Genomic DNA, 16,322 nt, shown 5'->3' with positions numbered 1-16,322 from the left:
TATTTACAGAAGTGAAACCGACAGCTATTGTGAACTATTTCCGGGAGAGTTGTGCTCCAACGAAGTCGCTCCGACGAAGACCATCGTTAATGTTCCGTTTTCCGGGTTCAACTGCACAGCAAAACTAAGAAGTTTGTTGAGAAGTAGTGCGATATTACAGGAATGGACTCCGGTGATTCCAAAAAAGATGGAGCTAAAACAACTAGAATGAGCACAAGACAGACATCGAAGACAGGTTTGAATTTCTACCCCGCTTAATGTGCATTAAAAACCGAAAGCGATTGACATGCAGTACGTAGGTTATCATCTAAAGCGGATATAACGTTAGCGAGTCAGTAATAGAAAACGAGAAACTTTTATATTTCCTTTCCGATTAAAAATAACAATAATGTGTAAGGTAACTGCCGATGCTAAGTTAAAGCTCAACCCAAATGACTTTAGTTAATGTTTGTGTGTTTACATTCTGGGCTTAACTTACCCGTCAAGAATGAAACAAAAGTCACGAAATATGTCTTTGTACATGACTATTTTCTGTACTTGATCTTTATTATAATTATTTTGATTCTCATAATCTCGCATGCTACTTTTAACGGTCGTTAGCAACTATCGTTATTCGCTTAGTAACGTTAAATTATATGTTTTTATAGAAAAACAATAACAAGATGGATATAACGTTACTCTTTTGGGGTGTATTCACTATCTAGAATATCGATAGGATAGTCTGAGCATGAGCTTAACAGCCAACGTTGATTTAACACTTTCATTTTCTTTTTTTTATTTGTTGTCAATCGTTGTTTAAGCTATACATTTTGTGACATTTACAAAACAAAACATTAAAAAGCATTATTAAAGTTTAAAATGGACAGTGAGTTATTAATGTTTCTGTGTACTTAATGTAGGTTCATTTGTTCACTTTCTTTTCGACTTGGTCCCTTTATTAATCTGGGGTTGCCACAGTGGAATGAACCGCCAACTTATCCAGCATATGTTTCACACAGCGGATGCCCTTCCAGTTGCAACCCATTACGGGGAAACACCCATACACACACAGACACACACACACACACACACACACACTATAGACAGCTTACCCAATTCACCTAGAGTGCATGTCTTTGACTTGTGGGGAAAACGGGAACACCCAGAGGAAACCCACGTGAATATGGGGAGAACATGCAGACTCCACACAGAAATGCCAACTGACCCAGCCGGTGCTTGAACCAGGGACTTTCTTGCTAGGCGATAGTGCTACCCACTGCGCCACCACGCCGCCCTTTAATGTAGTTTGTTTTAATATATTGTGCCTGTTTCTGCTGATGCTAAAGCACAAATATTTGTTCCTGTTGGCTTTTTTTGGCATTAATTATTCAGTTCATCTTCTCTCATAGGTTCATATGTTGCTGACATTCGGCCCCGGCTAAAAAGAAGCCGGAACGCTTTGAAAGATGATGGGGAATCCACGGCGGTCAATGGATCCAAAGAGTCCCACAACCTCGAGAATGAGAATGATGGAGGTATATGAATTCAATTTAAAGAAATTTTGTATTACACAGTGATTTTAAGATGAGTTTGTACTCATACTTTTTTTTTTTTTTTTTTTTTAAACCAACATAGAATCCCGAAATAAGAAACAAAAGATTGAAGAGGATGAAAGTGCAGGAGATGAAAATGAGAAAGGTGATGGACTTAACCACACTGATGTAGAGATGGATGAGAGTGACAATCAAGATGAAGAAATGGATGAGGATGAAGATGCTGAGCAGGACAACGAGACCAAGACGCACATTCATGGTAAGAAGCATACGATTAATGTCATAGTATTAAATAAAAATTAATAGGTAATTTAGCTGAGCTGTTCTGTTGGTTTCTCAGCCACATCTAGGAAAGAAGCAGCACGTCCTGCACAAGTAAGGAGAGAAAATCGGGAAAGTGGGGTTGTACTAGAGAGGCGAAGGTCCATTCATGAAAATTGTCTGGACCATGATATACACAAACACAACATTCCAAACAGATCCATTACAACATCTCAAGGTTTGTTAAGAAGCTGAATTCTGTCTCAAATAATGTTAAACAGGCATTATTAAAGTTCTTTTGTGACTTCCTCAGCCCTGTCTGGGAGAGAAGAAAGGTTTCCAGCAGTTAGACAAAGGTCCATTCGTGAAAAAACAGACCAAGAGACACACAGGAGACCCAAAACAGTGAATATAAGATCAGAAACAACTTCTCAAGGTTTGTTATCATTACTGAAAAATACCTTTAATTTTTTTAATCATGCAAAACACAAATTCATGTTGACTTTTCATTGCAGCTCCTTCAGTTACCAGGGTAACCAGGAGTAGAGTGACTAATCAGAATCCTGTAGTGATCAATGGTAAAAGATTCTTCCTGTTGAATAAAAATCAGTAGAATTAGTTTTTCTTTACTGTTTGAGCTATGGGAGTTTCTAAAGTCCTTTTTTAATCCATTTATTAAAGATGCTCATCATTTTGGGAATTGGAACAGATCTCAATTGCTTATTCCTCCCACCACAAATCAAACAGCACATCACAAAACCACAGGTGAAATATTTAGATTTGTCTCTCACTTTTCTCATGATTTATATAATTTCATTTAAAAAATGTTGCTTAAAAATTCTAACTTGGTACGTTTAGAATAAATTAAGAAAAATGTGCATTATTTTAGAATTTGTTGCTCACAATATTTTACTTTGTGTTTCAGAAAAGAAGCCAGTCTTCTCAAAACCAAGTCCAGTCTCTCCCACTCGAGGTACTCTTTGAGTCTTCTATACATTCTTTATAATTTACAGAGGTCATGAAATGGAAAATCTAAACCTTCTTGATATTTAAAATGCAAGAAAAAACATTGTTTAAACTTTAATCTCAAAACTGACAGTGACAGTGTTTTTTATACTTATCTATCTATCTATCTATCTATCTATCTATCTATCTATCTATCTATCTATCTATCTATCTATCTATCTATCTATCTATCTATCTATCTATCTATCTATCTATCTATCTATCTATCTATCTATCTATCTATCTATCTATCATTTCACCACCAAATTTTTGCTGAATTATTCTCAACATGCTGATGTTTTATTTATTTTATTGAAATATAAATCATTGCCAAACTTCTTTGAGATAACTACATTTATTTTTAATCCTACAACATGCTTGTATTAAACATAAAACCATCAGTTAGCACTTTTAAGACATATCATATAATTGTTTGAGTTTTTTTTTAAAGTAAAATCATGTTTATGCAGAGCAGAAATTATGTTGGAGTTCATAATGCAACACATAAATTGTTTAAAATAAATTAATTCTTTTTATTGAATATCTACATGAGCATCTGCAACATGTTTTTTAATGCGCAATGTAATTTAGTACTTTTAAAACTACAGAATGAAAATGATCCTAGCAGACACAGATGCTTTATTTTGTGCTTGAGCTTTTTTGTTTTTTTTTTTCCTCTGGCTTAATGTTTCATATCTTGATTGTCAAACCACAACATGCATGTTCTGAACGGTGTTAGCCAAGCACAGTAGCCCAGTAAACAAGTTTGTGTTTATTAGACATCTAAATGTAGATGAAAAAACAAACATCCGTACACACTCATTTACACACACTATGTCCAATTTTGTTTATTCAATTCACCTATACTGCATGTCTTTGTGGGGGTAACCCAGAGGAAACCCACACGAACACAGGGAAAACATGCAAACTCCACACAGAAATGCCGACTGATTCATCCGAGACTCGAACCAGTGACCTTCTTGCTGTGAGGTGACAGTGCTAACCACTGAGCCATCATGTCTCACCTGAATGATTTTTACAAAACTAAATTAAAATTGTACAAACTGCATTTCATGACCCTTTTAACAAACAGATTTATTTGGCATGCACTGCGTGTCGTTAATTCAGAATGTCTTGTTTTTCTAGGATGGATGTGGTCTATTTGCAGAGTTCTCATACTTGTTTTGATATTGACTGGACTGCTGGTTTCCGGCTATTTGATCTATCATAAGTTTATTAGTGCCCATTTGCCTCAAACTGATGTGGTTCATTCTGAAACACTGAAGAATTTTGCAGTGGACTTAGCAGGTCTACAGACTGTTTTTCCCAGTCAGCGTTCTGAGTTCTGGAAGAGGAGTGGGAAACATCTGAAGAGTCACCTGCAGACGGTCAAACCCACTGAACCGGTCAGTGTGATTCTGACTGCTGGCCTTCGCGCTGAAAGGACATTAGGTTGTCTTGCTCGACGCTTGGCCACAATGTTCTCTGCTTTCCATAACGCTTCGATCTTAGAAATCAACGGGAACTCCAAAAGCGCTCTGGACAGTGATCAGGTCAAGCTGGAGATTGATGAAGCACTGAAAAAAGCCTTTGAAGGAGATAAACCCGCTGCTGTTGTGCACAATTTTGAGGAGCTCCCGCCTGGATCTACTCTCATATTCTATCGGTATTGTGACCATGAGACTGCAGCTTACAAAAACGTTTTCCTGGTGTTCACTGTGAAGCTTTCGGTGGATGAAATAGACCCGTCGGTCAGTTTGAGCCAAGTGGAGGAAATGGTGCTCGACCATGTGAAACAGAAGTTTATTACCTCAGAAAAATCTACTAAGTTTAATCAAATGGATTTGGATAAACTGAGTGGACTGTGGAGCAGGATTTCTCACCTCGTCCTGCCGGTGGCTGCAGAGGGGAACATTGAACAGGAGGGCTGTGAGGTCTAGCCTTTTTTTGAAAATGGTGTGGTTCTAATACTGTAGTTAATGGATGTGCGGACCACATAAATGTACAGAAGGAACTTTATTCCAAAGAGGTTTTTTAAAAAATGTATTTGTTTATAAATGTTTTATATAAATAGTTTTTCTTTATATGTGTGTGTGAGTGATATATGTAATCATATAATAATAATGCAACAGCATTTGGCATACAATATAAACCAGATTTTGAATTAGTTGTACAATTTCTTAAAGGTCAAGAGTCATAAAGACTGAAGTTTGCACTGATTTATTTTTTTAGTTTGGCTTCAGTTTTTTTTTTATTTGTGTGACTCAAATTATAATTAAAAATCCATTTGTTGTTATGAGTTTTTTTGTCATGCTTTTAGTGTGTTACTTACATTTGTTATTGCAAAACGAACCTGTAAAACCTACAGAGAATGTTATTCCTACAGCAAAAAAAAAGCTAAATCACATTTTAAATAAAATGCTTTACTCCAGAGAGTAAACCGGGTCCCAAAATAAATTATTCTTACATTTTCGTTAAAAATGTCTAACATGGTAGATATAAATTTTAATTGTAGGCTATTTGTTAAGAAGAGAAATAACCAATATTCAGAATGCACCGTGCGGTTCATGGGCGAATGAATTCCCGCCTCTTGCCGCAAGATGGCGCACGCGAGTACACCATCAACCGCTGGTCCAGTTTTGGGAAAAGCGTAAACAATAAACAGGTACAAGTTATAATTTATCCCCTCAAAAAGTTTGTAGTTTATTGACTAATGCATTTGACTGATCAATGTATTGAGGCGTGGTTTGTTTAATCAGCATTTGTTGAATTTTTTTTTTTTTAAGAAAAAGGTTTAACATTATGTAGCATATCTATATGTTAAAAATTATGTAAACGATAGTTTTATATGCCTTTAAGCATTTATGTTTAATCGTGGGAATCCTAATAATGTTTCCACGGGGAAAAATTGTGGGGAGTTTATTGTGTTACGCCTTGGAATTTCAGTTTTAGTGAACAGTAAGCTATATTACTGAGACTTTGGCTCTACAGCTTACAGCGCTTATTGAGGACCTGAACGACTTCATGTGCTGCACGTCAAAACAAAACTTTTACAAAAGGTTTTAACATACATTTAATAGTTAAAAACAAATCAAACATAAGTCAACTCGCACAGAGATTGGGTAAGGCCCATATACTGGAAAAAAAAATGGGTAGGGCCCTGTAAATACAGGCCTTTCAGTTTCTGTTCCATGGAAATGTTATGAAATCCTGCGGGTAAGTAATAAGTGTGGTGCAGGAATAAGATTCAGAGGCAGATAGTGTAAAGTGCTTGATTGTTGTTTGTTGTGTGTACTTTGTGCAAATGGAAAATGTACTTTGTCAAATTTTCTAAATAAATACAATATTAAAAAGGGAAAAAAACAATCTGTTTCTGATAGCTTTAGACCTAAAGGACCTATAAATGAGGCCTTTCTTCATTGTTTTGGGTCCCCAAATTTGCTATAAAATACTAATAAATATTTAAAATACCAAAAAAGTATAACATGATTTAATTTGAGTTTGAGAGGCTTCCATAAGGTGTAACAAATTTGTTCTCATCATACATCCCATAATGCAATTACAAAAACAAACAACAAAAAAATAAGAAATTAAGAATTAATTAGATTTAATATTGTTAAATATGTGATGACACACTTTATTTTGATGGTCTGTTTGTTGAATTTAGGTTACATTGCATCGACATGCCAACTAATTCTCATTAGATTATAAGTAGACTGACTTAGGGATAGGGTTACTGTTAAGGCTGACATGTACTAGCAAAGTTACTTATAGTCAGTTAAATGTCTGTTGCAGGAGCAGTATCAACAGATATTAAGCAGACAGTCTAGTAATACTCAAATGGACCAACAAAATAAAGTGTTACCAGTTGTGAAATTATAAAAAAACACATGAACAATTTCTCTTAATATTTGTTCTTTTTAACTCAATTGTGTTGCAATCAGTTTTCATGAAACTGTCTTATTAAAGCTGTAAAGTACAGTCTTGTATGATTGTGTTTTGTCAGATTTTCATATACTTGTATATTCAAATCAGCTTTCAATCCTGTGACTCACCGCAAATCTGGTTGGGTTGGCTCATAACTCTTGAATGAAGTCTTTCTTTTTGTAATTAATGAGAAAATTGCTTCTGGCACACTCATTTTAAAAAGCTAGTTTAGGGATAAAAGCAGATGTGTGTGCTTGCTGTAGATCTGTGTAGTATGAATATGGTCATTTGAGTGGAAATTATAGTTATTTTGTTTGAAAAGTTTAAATTAGTTTTAAATGTGTGAATAACCAAATCAACTTAGCTTTGCGCTTTATTTTGCTAAGCATGAATTGCACAGCAAAGGGCTGGGAAAAGTGGGCGGAGAAGTGAACAGTTGATAGTCACACCAGGAAGTTAGAATTGTTTATTCCAGCATGAAATATCAGTGTTCTGTTGATGGACTGATTGACACACGAGGAAGTGTCATGCAAAATATCCTTTGTTTATTTTGTGTTGTATTAGTTCATCATTGTTTTAGTTTTATATTTTAGTGTAAAAGCACTGCAAGACAATCTCAGAAACCAAATGTAATTTTTATTGGCAGGTCTTTATTTAACACACATTGTTTTGTATTTAAATGTCTGCACTTCATTTGAGAGCTGCAGACGTGTTGACACTTTAAACCCAATAGAACCCATAACATTACATGACCTTTTTTACGACAGCAACATTCAAAAACATCATCACTTTTTATTAGGTAGTTTTTTTATTTCAGGATGTATTTTAAAAATCTTTAAAAAGGTTTATCAAAGTACTCCTTTAGTCAGGTCGCAAAAATGATAATAACATAAACATCTATGCATGATTTAACAGATAATTGTAAACAAAACAATATTGGGCATTAAACTGGATCATGTGCAAAGGCTAGGCAGGTCCTTATAAAGTTAAATACACACTAATGTAGTACAGGGTTCCAACTCTAAGCCGCATGTCAAATTCCCTAAAAAGCTTTATTTCCATGACCTATAATAAAAATCGGTGGCTGATGTGTTGGGCAGTACCTCCATAATTGTGTGATTCCACGATCCCTGAATATAACAAAATCAAGCAAATAGTGCAAAATGTAGAGGAGATTGCAACTTGATTACCATTTTTAAGCAGCCAGGACGCTGTTTAAAATCCTTTCGCACCATCTAGATTGTTTTATCCTATATAACATCATACTTACATTGTCAAATGCATTGTGCAGCGCTGCACTTTTTCCTGACATTATTGTGTGACATTATTGCAATCCACATTTAGCTCAAGCATATTTGACCAAGTCTATGTTCATTGAATCATTTGCTAAAATTTTAAACGTTAATATGCTCTTGTTGAAGATACTTTAAAGCACTGTTTATTTTCATTCTATAAGTTAAGAGGTAAACATTTTCTCTTTTTGCATCTCTTAGTGTATGCTTTTTATAAATAAAGAGAACAGTGGTTCTTGAGGTAAACAAAGTAGTGAAAAACTAAGTATTTAATACGAAATTTGTATAGTTTTAACAGTTAAACAACACAAGAAATAATACAATAATACAAAATAATTTTAGGAAGCGCTAATCTAAATCTAATCTAATCATGCAAAATCTAGTCGGGACTGGTTGAGCACTGAGCAGACATAAAGAGCCACAGACAGTGTTTTAACAGGTACACTCTTATGACGGCATTGGAATGCCAGTCGACAATTTGGAAAAGATATAAAAAAAATAGCCTAACCATAACAGTAGTCAAAACAAGTAAAACAATGTGATAGAACAGTTTGATAAAAGGTAAGATTTCAAATGCAAGCAAATATCCCTGATATTCCATGACAAAAATATATATAAAATTCCCTGACTGCTAATGTCTGGAATATGCCTCATATTCCATGACATTCCACAAATCCCATCACCCGTGGGAACCCTGGTAGAAACACACTAAAATCTTGAAACTGTTCTGCAAACATCTGCCAAGCAAAGAATCTTGCAGAAGTTCTTTTGACAGTTCTACATTACATGTGAAGACACTCCGGCAATAAGTGCAACTGTAATCATGATATAAAACACTAAGCAAATGACAAACATGAACCTCCATGAGAGTTTCTGCGGATAAAAAAGAAGAATGATATAAGGTGTAGCATTTAAAGCATTTATCTCAACATTCTGAAGTGTGAATGAATACTTTAGTTTTTAACACAGAACAATAAATGCTTTCAAACATATCGCCAGCAGTCATTGTATTAATTCTGTTTTGCCTTATTTGTTTTTATACATTTTATTGCCTCAATTTATTGTCAATTCACTTATGGGCCAGACGGAATCTGCGGACGTTTTTTGCTATTTTTGCAGAGAATTTTGGTAAAAATCAGCGGATTTCTGCGGAATTATTTTGGGAGTATCCAGCGGAGTATCATAACTTACACTTTAATATATTAAATAAAAAGTAATAAATTACTGAATAAAAACGGAATAAATTCCAATTTACACATTTACTCAACTAAATAAGCAGAATTTATAATGGGCTAAAAAACTGCGGAAAATCTGCGGAATTCTGCGCGCGCAGATTTTGTGTGGGCCTACTTATGACTCATTTTTACTGAGCGGTAAGGTTCAGTACAGCACAGTACACTTTGTGTCCAATTTCCATTGTGTCCATTTGGATTGTCAGAAGCACTAAAATAGTACTCGTAAGTGTACCCAGCACAACAGTCAGCACCAAAAGACTCGCTGCTGAGCGCTGTTGGTTTACAGAAAATCGTCTCTTATGCGTGTAAAAAGTCAGAGGAACAACAACACTGTAATACACAACCAAGACATGACACTAAAGTAGAACAATCATGAAACAAAGCTTGAAGCAAGCTTGGCATCTTGTGATAAAAAGCCACATGCCTAGAAGCAAGAACAGAATCTGCTGTTGCTGTTTGTGGCGACTTTTACATGTCATGCTAAACATGTGGAAACCATGAGGTGTGCCACATCCTCTTTCTATTTGCATGAGTTAAGTGGTTGGCACTGTTGCCTCACAGCAAGAAGGTTACCGGTTTGAGTTCCGGCTGGGCCAGTTGGCATTTCTGTGTGGAGTTTGCATGTTCTCCCCATGTTCGCGTGGGGTTCCTCCAGGGTGTTCAGATTTCCCCCACAGTCTAAAGACATGCGCTACAGGTGAATTGGGTAAACAATATTGGCTGTACTGTATGAGTGTGTGAGAATGTGAGAGTGTATGGATGTTTCTCAGTACTGGGCTGGAAGGACATCTGCTGCGTAAAACTAAACCAGAATAGTTGGCGGTTCATTCCGCTGTGGCCACCCCTGATAAAAAGGGACTAAGACGAAGGAATGAATGAATAAGTGCGCCATAGATTTGTAAGAAAGAATGACGTCAATCTCTACATTCTGTTGTACACTGCGATCACGCCTACGAAATAATAGTACTGTTGGTCGTGGAAAGTAATGCATGCCAGATTAGGGTGACCAGTACCAAACCGTATATCTGTAATAAACCGTGCCACTCAGTGGAATTGAGGCCTTATCTTTTATAAAAGGTTTCTGCTAAAAATATGAACTGATGTTCTACTGAAGGAAAAAATAGCACAGCTTGAGGGAGAGTAAATGAACACCATTTTTGGGGGGGGACTATCCCTTTAAGCAGATTGACTGAAACTGGAATGACTATATGTATAAAAATAAGTGAGACAGATGTAAAGTTCACATACCCTGTGTTTCAGAGCAGTAATATTTTCTGTAAAACACAAATACAATATAATGAGTCAATCTAATATTTTTTTCAAAACAGACAGACAACAGAATGACAATCTAAAAAGTCTTTGTTTGCGTCTGAATTTCATACATGCCTCAAGCAAGTTGAAGTATATAAGTATACTTACTTCTTTCTGCCTTGCGTTTTTCCATCTGCTGAAAGCAAACTGCTCCCAGGTAAAGGATGAACTCCAAAAAAACATAAACTCCCATTAATATTGGCATCCAGTGCTCTTGAAACCACCATAACCCATAAAATATTGAGACGGCTACAGTTAGAAAAAAGAAGATTATAAAAAACATAATTAGTTTAACCTGAGCTTTGAAGAGGTTTTACACCTATGTTAATTTTAGAAAATTAGGTCACTTGATTAACATTTGTCATGAAATAACAAACAAATGAAAGGGTGATTATGTGGAAAAAACTTACATGTAATGATTGTATTTAGTAGGTCAACTGTTATGAGAGAACCAATCCAACACGTTCTTCTGTAAGATAAAGATTTTTTAACATTAAATTCAAAATACCGCAGTTTTTATATGCAAGAGTTTAAATTCTTTCAAACCACAGACTGTAGAGAAACTATGGTATGTCATTATGTGTCAAGATGTGTTTTTGTCTATTCAAAACAGATCTTAACAGAGTCTGAACCTTTACTTTAAAGGACATTCATTTCTTAACAATTTCTTAAATGCATATGTAATGCCATTCTTGTGTGTTTTTACATAATAATGTTCATTTTTAGAAAAAAAAACAATAATTTTATTTAAAGGACTATTCTAAGTTAAGTTTATTCATAAACTAATTTCGAGAGGAGCACGTGATTATGATTGAACACGGCTGGTTCATACATCATATGCATGATCCACCAATCAGGCCATTCCTAACCCACTATAAAGAGCCAGGGTTTTTCCATTACAGTCATCTTCGATTTGAAGAATCCCCCCTTCCACCCCTACCTTTTCACCTCTTCCTCCATAGGGCAGCACGGTGGCCCAGTGACTAGCACTGTCGCCTCACAGCAAGAACGTCACCGGTTCTAGTCCTTTAACAGGCCGATCTACCTGAGCTCAAGGCTCCCCTCTCTTCCTCCAAACCGGAGGGAGCCCAGGGCTCAAGAACCTTCGAGCTCAGGGCTCTCTCCCGGGACAGCATGCCAAACTTGCTTATAATCAATCATCAGCTAAGTGTGAACTCTTGAAAATGGTATTTTAGAGATTATTTACCTATTGTTTAGAACATCAAGCTTTAGAAACACCTTTTGTATTAATATAATTTTAATATCAATATATATTTTTAAATGTCTATACCAAACAAATGTCTCATGAGTATCGATGTACGGATACTACAGTCCCTATATTTAGAAATTCTCTTGTTCTTACTAAATGCTTGAGATTACTGTATGAATGAGACTATGGGTCAGATTTACTAACAACTTGTCGACAAAAGAGTTCACACTTAGCTGATAATCAAAACGTATTTGGCATGCTGTCCCGGGAGAGAGCCCTCAGCTCGTAATATCGTCGAGCCTGGGGCTCCCTCCTGTTATAAGGGCGAGCGGGGAGTTTGAGGTCAGGTAGGTCTCGAGAACTCCCCTGCTTGTCGCAGTGAGAAGTGTAAACTAAGGTTGCATAGGGTGATAATTTGTTTTACTGGATTGGCTATGGTTTATGTTTTTGGACGGTGGGAGGAAACCAGGGAACCTGGGGGAAACCCACGCGAACACGGGGAGAACATGCAAACTCCGCACAGAAACACCAACCGGCCCGATAGGTTGGACCAGCGGTATTCTTGTGGTGAGGCAACAGTGCTAGACACTGGGCCACCGTGTCGCCCTATCAGAAAAAGGGGGAGGATGTAGGGGTGGAAAGGGGGGGAGCTTCAAGGCGAAGATAACTGGAGTGAAAAACTCAGATTATTTATAATGCTTCTGTAATCATCTAATAGGGCAGATTACAGAGCTAATAAGGAGCCAGCCGTGTTGATCATAAGCACGTGATAATCTCGAATTTAGTTTATGAATAAACCACACTTAATGTTAAAAAAGCTACTGTCAGGATTTGAGGCATTAACTGAAAAAGTCGTTCTTCCATTTAAACTTGTCTTCAGTTCACTTGCAGAACAATCTCATCTGCAATTTTATAGGATTTTGGTCTTTTGGATTTGTCCTATTTTGTAATTCTGGCCCTATTAGTCACAGAGCCAGAACAGTAAAAATGCATTACAAATTTGCTTTAATCAATGATGAGTAAACTTCAGTCTGGTGAAAAAAGCAGAAAAAAACCTGTTTGGAAACAGTTGTCATTATGGTATGTTCACATTATATTAGTGCTGATATGTAAAGTTAACACTCACAATTCATCACTTGGTCCGCGGTAAAAGAAAACTATGATGGTGTGCATCAGGCCTGTAACCATTGCAGTCACTATCAAAGCAGCAAACTCAGTCTGCAAACCAGCATCCTTACATTCATGCTGTCACAAACATTTACAGACACAACAAAGAGGATCAAATTAGATTTCAATTTCCTCCTTTGCTTCTGCTTTCCACTCAACCACATATTCATTTTGAAGAAAGATAGTAAACTGAAAAAAATCCTTACATGAACTGCTTTTATTAGTACAAGGACAGTAGCAACAAATTTTAATGCTACTTCAATGATAGATGCAATCTTGGTGGGCTGTGAGGAGACACACAATGTATATATTTGTTATTTACATTATGAATTCAATTAATTATGAAGGCATAGTTTACCCTAAACTGAACATTCTGTCATCATTTACTCACTCTTCACTTGTCACAAACCAGTTTGAGTTTATTTTTTTCTGCTGAACACAAAAGACGTCTGAAAACTGGTGACCATTAACTTCCATAGTGTTTGTTTTCCTGCTATGGAGGTCAATAGTTACCAGTTTCTAACATTTTTCAAAAAATCTCCTTTTGTGTTTAACAGAAAAAAATAACCTCATAAAGGTTTGTGACCACCTAAAGGTTGCTGATTATTACTTATAATGAAAACACAATAGTTTAGAAATAGTCATTGCGCATAGTGTGTTGTTGGACACACTTACCATCTTTGAAACTGGTTTGATGATCATGAGCAGAGAAGAGCCTCCAAGAAAACAAAGTCTGCTTAATAACAACAGTACCACACAACTTCTCTGGTGTGAACAGACAGACAGGCACAGACATGTACAAATATGCACACAAAAGTAAAACAACATGTATAGATTGTCAAATATTCGTGTTATGATAACTACAACATGAAGATTAGCAGATCAAAATGAATATGCAACATTCTGATTCATTTATTAGCAAGCATATATATATATTCCACATACCATATACTTCACACACTGAGCCAGTGGTGATGGCGTGCCTATAAGTAAAAGAAAACAGATAACAAGTGTTAAGGTCATTGTACAATGAATCTGAAATTTCCATCCCAAATTTTTACAGTACAAGTGAAAGCCCAAATCCAGAATGCTGTCACTCATTTATAACAAAGTGTGTAAAATAAATTCAGAATGTGGTGGATAGCGCCACTGCATTAGACTACTGTATGCTGATTTCAGTGCCTGCTGCGCATATGTTTGGTGTGTGTTTGTGTGTCCATAACTTGCAGGTGCAAGAATATTTATTATTAAAAAATCTATCAAACTTTTTTTTTTAATCTGTGGTTCCACAGAAAACCTTTAACTTAACATGAAAATTGTGTTGTTAATTACTCATCCTCATGTCATTCCAAAACCCCCTGAGGGACATTTATTTATCTTTAGATTACAAGATATATAAATATATTTTAATTGAAAATATTTTAAGATATTTTAATTGAAATAAGCTCACTTATCCTCCATAGACAGCAAGGTTCCCGACAAGGTTTATTGTTGAACTAACACTTTTAACAAGTTCTTTACTGAGTTTCCTCTAGATTTTGTTTGGATACCAAGCAAATTGTTTTGTGACTCTATCTGGATTCTAGGGTTACATCTGATTTATTTGCTGTCCGCATGAAGACAATAGGTACACAATTTGTTTTTACATCATTATAGTGGTTTAATTGCAAATCACTTTTGCTGCTGTAGAGGTTAGATACGGTTAAGATTTAGACTAAATGGTTAGCTTTATCAGTGGATGAAGGTTTAGGATTAGGTTACCGTTTGTACCAAATGGTTAAATATACAAGAAACTGATGGACAACAGCAAACAAAAGCAACAGTCTAGAAAATGAAACAGGTGTCCGTTTCTACCCAGGTTTGAGAATAGTTTGAGAAAATGCAAAGCAAATTTATCTACTTATGTTTATCACTGCAACTTGGCAACTTGGGTTACATGGCTAACCTGCTCCAGAGCAAGTGTTATTCAGGTTTATAGATTGAAAACTTAAGTCATAAGCAAAGTGACATACATTGATGCAATTAAAAATTTTTCCTGTCAAAGATATAGCAACAACATTGCCCATCCTTTGCTGATACGTCTTTGTTATCCAAATTATAATAATTTACAATTCATGCCACTTATGTGGCTGCTACATGGATTGTTAATTAAAATGAGAATTTACATTAAAACTGATTTAATAATTAACCCATAAAAAGCTTAAAGTACAAAGCTTATGCTTTTCTTTTGTGGACCTCTAAAATGATTAGATCCAGTTGATTTATTTTTTTGAATGAGTTTAACATTATTTTATCTGCCTTCTCTAAGTTTTGCTTATGAAATGCTAAACAGAGAAGTGAATTGCACCAGTTCTCTTGCCTGACGTGAATTAATCTAATTCTCTCAAACATTCATTTTGAGTGTTGTGACTTCTGCAAAACTTGATCTGAAGTTGAATGAGCTTTATTTTTTTTTTTGTTTATCTGAACTCGAAATCCATTTTGAAACTCAGAATTTGTTCAGTGAGCAACATTCAACATGCCTTTGATCAACTGGTAGACAGGAAGTAAAACTGAGAAAAGGGAACACATAAACCTAATCTCAAGCATAAATAATACAACACATGTATTAGTGCAACAGAGGATATCAAAGATTACCAAACAGGACCCAAAGCTATATTAGTTTACAAAATAAGACACATGATAGCATGAACACCACAATAGAACAGATGCATCATGACATGACACGACACACAGGTCTTGTTGTATGATGCTAGCTGAACAAACTCGTGAGTTTTAGAAACTGGCTTTATGCAACAGGTCTCTGTAGCTTGTGACTCTACATTTGATGTTGTAAGCAGCATGGTTCTGCTTGTATCTAAAGTCTGAGGAATGCTGAACAGTTCACAAAGCAACCTCATTTACACTAATGTTTGGATGGCTATGCCTCTGAAACAAGTATTTATACAAAATAAGTTATATTTGACTGTTATTTTGAATGTTTTTGTATCTGTTGGTATATACATGCATATCTATATTTCAGCAGATCAAAAGGAGTCCAGATATCTGAAGAGCAGGTTCAGATGTAGGTTCCAGAGATCTGGGCATGGGTGCCTTATCCCTAAGAAAGAAGGGCTCACCTCTTTGGCACAACAGTACCTGGGTTTCTGAATTCACACTCCTCGCGACGGCCCCTCCCTGGTGTATGCCCCTCTGACAAGAGGTCTTTTCTCAGGGGAATACGACAGGGAGGGGCCGTCGCGAGGAGTGTGAGTTTGGAATCCCAGGTCCAGTTTGGCCACAGAGGCGCAGCTAACAAGACCTTCTCCTCATCTTCCCTAACCTGCACAGGGTCTGTGCAAGTAGACCCACTAAGTAGGCTCTTCAGAAGAGTAGGCTCTTC

General features: G+C 36.1%; 2 protein-coding genes across 5 annotated transcripts in view; one reads left to right on the top strand and one right to left on the bottom strand.

Annotated features, from left to right (window-relative positions):
• The first annotated feature begins 89 nt into the window (after positions 1 to 89).
• Positions 90 to 5,094, top strand: si:dkeyp-82a1.6. The gene is made up of 9 exons (XM_001339566.10): positions 90 to 235; positions 1,389 to 1,514; positions 1,615 to 1,791; positions 1,873 to 2,031; positions 2,107 to 2,229; positions 2,309 to 2,371; positions 2,475 to 2,558; positions 2,719 to 2,766; positions 3,945 to 5,094. The coding sequence occupies exons 1-9, from the start codon at positions 163 to 165 to the stop codon at positions 4,736 to 4,738; spliced, it is 1,647 nt and encodes a 548-aa protein (XP_001339602.3). The 5' UTR covers positions 90 to 162; the 3' UTR covers positions 4,739 to 5,094.
• Positions 5,095 to 7,341: 2,247 nt separating this feature from the next.
• Positions 7,342 to 16,322, bottom strand: part of LOC108179096 (uncharacterized) — a 14,918-nt gene continuing 5,937 nt past the window's right edge. For 2 of the 4 annotated variants that reach the window (XR_012384286.1, XM_073910307.1), the window contains 8 exons: positions 13,886 to 13,923; positions 13,616 to 13,656; positions 13,147 to 13,224; positions 12,900 to 13,018; positions 10,974 to 11,032; positions 10,672 to 10,812; positions 10,501 to 10,526; positions 7,342 to 8,890 (listed from right to left, as the gene is read on the bottom strand). Coding sequence is in view for 2 of the 4 variants with exons in the window: in XM_073910307.1 (XP_073766408.1) it covers positions 8,795 to 8,890; positions 10,501 to 10,526; positions 10,672 to 10,812; positions 10,974 to 11,032; positions 12,900 to 13,018; positions 13,147 to 13,224; positions 13,616 to 13,656; positions 13,886 to 13,923 (598 nt within the window). In the remaining 2 variants the exon portion in view is untranslated. Of the gene's footprint in view, positions 8,891 to 10,500; positions 10,527 to 10,671; positions 10,813 to 10,973; positions 11,033 to 12,899; positions 13,019 to 13,146; positions 13,225 to 13,615; positions 13,706 to 13,885; positions 13,924 to 16,322 lie in introns of all 4 variants that reach the window. The other 2 variants (XR_012384287.1, XM_021472047.3) reach the window with 1 other exon arrangement.

The sequence above is a fragment of the Danio rerio genome, chromosome 8, assembly GCF_049306965.1.
Source record: "Danio rerio strain Tuebingen ecotype United States chromosome 8, GRCz12tu, whole genome shotgun sequence".
Lineage (NCBI taxonomy): Eukaryota > Metazoa > Chordata > Actinopteri > Cypriniformes > Danionidae > Danio > Danio rerio.
This window is presented reverse-complemented; position numbering and strand designations above follow the sequence as displayed.

Excerpts from the sequence above, each read along its gene's own strand:
- si:dkeyp-82a1.6 (XM_001339566.10), top strand. The coding sequence starts at position 163 with ATGGACTCCGGTGATTCCAAAAAAGATGGAGCTAAAACAACTAGAATG. Across the intron at positions 1,515-1,614 it reads CGAGAATGAGAATGATGGAG|AATCCCGAAATAAGAAACAA; the intron begins GTATATGAATTC and ends AAACCAACATAG. Across the intron at positions 2,230-2,308 it reads ATCAGAAACAACTTCTCAAG|CTCCTTCAGTTACCAGGGTA; the intron begins GTTTGTTATCAT and ends TTTTCATTGCAG.